Source organism: Phaethon lepturus, unplaced genomic scaffold (genome assembly GCF_000687285.1).
Source record: "Phaethon lepturus isolate BGI_N335 unplaced genomic scaffold, ASM68728v1 scaffold18332, whole genome shotgun sequence".
NCBI lineage: Eukaryota > Metazoa > Chordata > Aves > Phaethontiformes > Phaethontidae > Phaethon > Phaethon lepturus.
Window position 1 is genome coordinate 6,225 of NW_010521414.1, and position 6,318 is coordinate 12,542.

Here is a 6,318-nt window from a genome sequence, read left to right on the forward strand (position 1 = left end):
CTAAGAGAACTGAGAGAGCTGTTTCTAGAGAAACATACAGGAGTATCTTCAACATGAAATGATTTAGGTGCATAACCAGAAGTCTGTGGTCTATTTGATTCTAGCTGTGAATCAGAAGCCTCAGTTTGTTTTGCAGGTTCACTTTCTTTGTTGTTGTCTTCTTGATTAATATCACTGAGGGAACTAAGAGATGAATTCTGAGAAAAACATACAGGTGTGTTTTCGATAGCAAAATTCTGCATTTTCTCATCTGTAGCTGCTCCTCTGTCTGGAATATCTTTAGTTGACTGAGAGAAAGTTTTAGGTTGGCTTCTGCCTGTTGGGTATTTTTGACAAACTTGTGTCCTATTACTTGGTTGCTGTTTTGAAGACTGTTCTGTACTAGTGCAGTCTTCAGTTTCTCTTTCCTTTGCTTTTCCTTTTTGCAATTCTGCCTTCTCTCTTGAAAGGTTAACATCGTCATCATCAAAATCTAAAGAACTTAGAGAATCATTCCGTGAAAAACAATAAGGAGTTCCCTCAATAGGTGTGTAATGATGAGGGGAATCAAATGCAAAGCTTCCTTTTACACGCTCTTCATTATTTGGAAGTTTGTCATTAAAATATCTTGAATTATTTTTAAGATTCTGTTTCTTTGTGTCTATGTTCTCTGAATAGCTTCTTTCATTATTAATATAGCTTTTAGTCTCTGTGTTTTTTGTTATATGTGCTCTATATTCATTATTTTGGGGAATGGGCTTTACTGATGTTGGCCTCTTTTTGTCACATTCTGACTGATTTTTGTTACTTAAAGATGCTTGTTGAATTTGATCCATTATCTTCTTCACTCTGAAAGGTTTGTGACTTTTTCCTTTTGGCATAGCTGAGTTAATACATTCGGCCAGAATATCACCCTCTTCTGTTTTGACATCATCCAGTCCTGGGGCAATCCTAGTTGAGCTTTTTGCTCTCTCAGAGTCATCTGTACTTATACCTTCTGTAGGAATGGTGTCTCTCTTTTCAAACTCCTCTGACTCTGCCCTTGTACCCACATTCTTTACATCAGCCAACTCATTTGGTAGTGATTCTATTGTGAGGTCACTCAAAGATGTAGCTGTTGAAAAATTTATTGGTGTATCCTCAACAAAATATACCTGTGGCATATCATCTCCAGGTGTAAAACTCACACGCTTTTGGGATTGCAATCCAGTTTGTGAAGGCAAAAGTTTGTAAACTGGCAGTTGGCTTGGCTTTCTGGTTACAGGAGGAGGTATTTTTGAAGCAGATGCTTGAGAAGGCTTTTTGGCTTTACATGAAGATTTTGTTGGCATTGCAGAAATAATACATTCTTCCAATATTTCAATATCATCATCATCGGAATCATCCATAATGTCTTTTTCTGCTTCAGTAGACTTCTCTGCTTTCTTTTCTTGGTTATCCTTTGTATCATCTGGCTGTTCAGGTTCTGCTTCATTATCATGTTCATTTTCATGTACAGGAGGCATTATTCTTAACTCTACATCTTTCTGTATAAACGGTTCATCAAGACTCAGACCACTTAGGCTAGAAGAGCAAGAAAATCCATCTGGGGTACTTTCTGTGGCAAAATGTAATAATGTATCAGCATCTGGCAGTACCTGAACTCTTTGAACAACTTCATTTATAGCTACCTGTCTAGGACCAGACTCTCTCTTTTCTGCATTAGGTACTTTGCCTTTAGCTACTTCCCTCTTTACTTGAGCTCCTTGAGCAGGGGGTGGAGTCTTACTTCTGTTTGGAGGCGTTGTTTGTCCAGGGCTGTCTGGAAGATCACTGGGACTTATAATACCACTCACCATTCCACTGCAAGGCTCACTTTGAACTGAACTAGCAATTGAATGGCTTTCAAAACTATCCAGGGAACTTACAGAAGTACATCTGCTAAACATGAGTGGAGTCTCCTGCATGTAATGTTCTGGTGGACTTTTAGGAGTATGCGCACCACTCTTTGAGGGAGATTTGGCACCTGAAGAAAATTCAACAGCTTTATGTCTAGACGAGTCAGAAGGAGATAAACTAGGAGTCTGAAGTCTACTAGATTTTGTTCTGATGTGCTGAGATGCTAATGCAACTTCACTTACTGCACCTTCTGTAGACAGAATCCCATTGTTTTCCTTTAGTTTTGCTATTTGTAATGTGTTATTAGCATCTGTCACATGTGTGGACTGATCACGTCCTATTTCATCTTCAGCTGATGACAAAGATGACAAAGAGCTACACCTTGAAAAACATATTGGTGTATCTTCCACACAGTAAGTTTGTATAGTTTCCTGATTAATAGAGGGAGTCTTACAGGAGGCAGTCTTTTGAGCATTACTGCTTCTACTCTGTGCAGAACTTGGGTGAAGCTGATTCTGTCTCTCTGAACTACCTGAAGGGGTTGATATGTTCCCACAGCTTGAGGAAATATGGTCATTTTTAGTGCTTTGCACTGATGAACTGTTTGATAAAGTAAAAGATGGATTCTGAGAAGAGGGAGGAACTTCTGTTGAATATTTTAGACTATAATCAATAGGCTGATCAACATGATGTTCTTCTTCATTGTACTTTATGCTATAATTGGTTGGTCTGTCTTCTTCCTCTTTGTGTTGTTCCTCCTCAGAGTAGCGTTCGCTATAGTTGGTTGGCTTATCATTGTCATAATCATGAACCTGGCACAAGGACTGGTTTACTTTCTGATTCATTCCAAGAGTTGAGCCTACTCTGCTCTGCTCTGAACCACTGGATCCTCTTGATCTAAAAGAAGAAACACACCCTTGCTGTCCAAAAGGTGACTGATATTTCATGCACTTATCTCCACTTTCAGTGTACATGGAATAAGTTGCATTTTGGCTCCTTAACTGCCTTTGTTCATTTTGTTTTATTTCATCATCTGTTATATGCTTAGGCCTTGCCCATCTTTCATTCTGAGGGGGACTTTGCCTTCCAGAATTTAACTGTTCATCTGAATATTTAAGACTATAATTAATAGGAGTGTCTAGCTCTTCAACATTGTCATCCATATGATTTGCACTATGTATCTTATGTGCCAAGTCAGCTGGGTATTGACCATAACTACAAAATTTACTTTCATCATCTTCCGAGTAAGATTCAATGGAAGGTTTCATTTGGCCTCTTTTACCATAGCCATCACTGCTGCCGACACTATTTAAACTATCATTTGAAGCTCTCTTGTATTCCATTTTTGTATAAAGCTGAGGACATGTCCTGTTTGAATTTTCAGATTTGGGAAAGTATGTATTTGAGTGAGTATGGGCAGCAGCTGTTCTTCTTGGGACATTTCTGTCTTCTGTCAAACAGTGCATTTCAGAAGTGGAACAAGAACTTCTGTCTTCTTGTGGAATATGCATGCTTGTTACTTCCTCCATAACTTTGGCAATCTGAGCTGCAGCAGTAATTTGCATTCCTATTCTCTTAGAGGAGTTCCCAGTGTTCTCTGTAGCTGGATGATAGCTATTTAAACCTACTGCTCCATCCCTATAGAGACTTCTGTCTTTCTCAGATCGAGAGTTTTCTATATTTCCTCTACTAGAGGAAGAGGAGCCAGGCAATACTGTAGCATTTAAATATAGTGAAAGTACAGTCATATGACCAGTATTAAAACTCTCTGATCCACAAATCCCATCATCATGTCGACTGGAATCCAAAACATAATCATTGTATATATCTTGCTTATGTCTCTGCTTATTATGGTGAGATGCTTTTGGGCTTAAATTATCTATGTTTTCAAAAGTCTCTGATAAATGTTGAGCATCTAATTCTGCTTCCAGTGCCTTTTGTTTTCTAACATGAAGAGATGGTAAGCTTGATCCTGGAGACATAATGTTGGCATCCTTATATTTTGCTGGCCTATTTGCCATCAGGTTTCTTAGAGCTGCAGCACTGCCCATTGCTATCATTTTGTGTTTTGAGTGAATGAGATTTTTGAGCATGCTCACTGCTCCCATATCCCACAGTGCCTCCTGATCTTTTGCATTTCGTGCAGAAAGATTCCACAGGGTCCCACATGCATTACTGACTATTGTCAAACTATGTGACTTCAAATGCTGTAACAATGTTTGTAAGCAGTTGTTCTCTCGCAAGATTTGCCTGGTGTTGAGTGATTGAAAACAAAAATCAGTAAGTGCCATTTCAAAAGTATAAGAGACAAAGCAAAACAAAAACCTATTATGCTATAGACAAGTTTAATACATAGTAAGGATAATTATGAATTCTTCAGTGTAAATTTATCTTATTTTTTCCTCAAGTTTTCATCTGAATGTTAATCAAATCCTATATAAATATGAACAGTTTTCTCCCACACTAGCCTCTCCATATAAACTATTCCAGGTGGTTTCCTATGGCTGATAATAACTTATGAATTTCCTCTCTCTTTCCAGGAAAAGCTTTTAGTACAATTTATCATTTAACAAGCAGCAGATACATTAACCCTTTTGCATATTCCTGTTATCTAAATTAAATACTTGCCTTATCAAATCCATTAAAAAATGAATGCTTAATTACTATACTTAAAACATATTAAGACTTGGTCATACAAACTATTAAATATACTTTTGGTACCACTACTGATTCTCAGAAAAATAGAAAGTATATTCACCTGTGGTCCTCATTAGTAGCAATTAAGCTAGAAACATTTCTTAATATTCCTCCTCCACTTTCTATGATGGCTAAAGTGTTTGTTTGGCTCCGGTATGTCAGTGTGCCAACTAGAAATGCAAGAGCACCATCAACAGCACATATATCACCTTTGTTCTCAGTACAGTGTGCTGACAAATTCCATAATGCACTCAAAACGCTTTTTAGGGTGGATTCCTAGGAGAATAATAAAATGACAGAATTGAGAGTTTTCAACTATTGATCATAAACCCTCAGAAGTATGTAAGTTAGCTTCAAGGAGGTAGTGACAAACTTGTTTTTCTAGCTCTCATGGATGCAAAGATAGCTTTGGAAATGTGAACCAAGAATAACCTAAAGAAATAATTTCTGCTGAACATGTACACAGTCTAAAAATACAACTCAGAGACACAAACTGCCTCACTTATTCTAATCCAGATTTGCAAATAACAGAATTCATTAACTATGGAATTTAGCTTCTTTCCAGTTCACTGCAGAATTTGATTTTTGATTGGCATGAAATCTCTACTATGTCATATGTTGATGACCAATGTTTTGCTTTCTGTTTTACTGCATACGCCACTATTTCTCTAGCTTTTCTTCACAAATGAGAATTAAGTGTGTTTCAGGCTCTGATTTCTGCACTGATAAACTAGAGGCAAGCAGCAGTGCACACATAAGTGCTTTTGTTTGCTTCTCTCTCCTTTCCTCAGCTACGGATTTGCTATTGCTTGCCAGAAAGTTTCAGAAGTATGCACCACAATACTTGTCAGCTGCCATAACAGTAAAAAGTTTGTAGATTAGCTGGCAGGGGACACTGGGATGGAATATAATCCTGTTGGGATATCAAGTAGACATCTCTAGAATGACAAATTCACAAAATCAGAAGATGGTTTTATTAAAACTGCAAAATTATAAAAAATGCTATTGGAACAGCACAGCTCATGAAACTTATGACTGAAAGCTCTCAACCCTTTAAATAAAATTACAGAAACACTAGTAGTTCTCAGATGTCATTGCTACGTTGTGATCTGCTGCCCAGTTAACTCAAAGCAATTCTCTTCTTCAAAGGAAAGTACCTGAAACACCGCAAATATTTGACTAACTGCTTATGTGAGAAAAGGATAACAATATTTGTATTTTATCTAAAATTAATGCAAACTCTCCAAAATTTATCTCATCATCATTTATAGATGATACCTTCTTAACTTCTAAAGCACATTCCACCAATGCTTTCACACTTCCAACTTCCCGTAGAGTCTTTTTACTGTTTACATCTGCTCGCCAGGACAAGTTCCTCAAAACACTTGCAATGACCTGCAAAACATGAAAGAAAAATAAATATTCCTTTAGTAGGTTATCAGGATTTCCTCCTGGATTTCTGGAACACTATAGAATTCATTAACAGTAGCAATGTTCAGCTGCTGAACTAGCTTTTTTGCTGAAATTCACTTTTTGTTCTATTGCCAGATAGACTGTCCTAAGATTTCAGTATGAAGTTTGATCAAAGATACTGGCTTTTGTGTATAAAGATTTGAAAGCAGGTTTCCTGGCTGAAAAATTGGACCAAAAACTCAGATTTGTGCTCTACTCTGATGTCTGCTGTAGACTTATTATGCAGTCTCATGAGAGAGATTTATATAATCTTTTTCCTCAGCTTTTCCATTTGTAAAATAGGACAATCAT

At 37.2% G+C, this 6,318-nt stretch overlaps 1 protein-coding gene across 1 annotated transcript in view; it reads right to left on the reverse strand.

Moving 5' to 3' along the window:
* Nucleotides 1–5,949, reverse strand: part of LOC104616489 (adenomatous polyposis coli protein-like) — a gene marked incomplete at its 5' end in the record, with an annotated part of 8,343 nt that extends 2,394 nt beyond the window's left edge. Inside the window, 3 exons of the mRNA XM_010281518.1 lie at nt 6–4,107; nt 4,616–4,830; nt 5,833–5,949. Of these exons, the coding sequence (XP_010279820.1) occupies nt 6–4,107; nt 4,616–4,830; nt 5,833–5,949 (4,434 nt within the window). The remainder of the gene's footprint in view (nt 1–5; nt 4,108–4,615; nt 4,831–5,832) is intronic.
* Between the last annotated feature and the right edge of the window lie 369 nt (nt 5,950–6,318).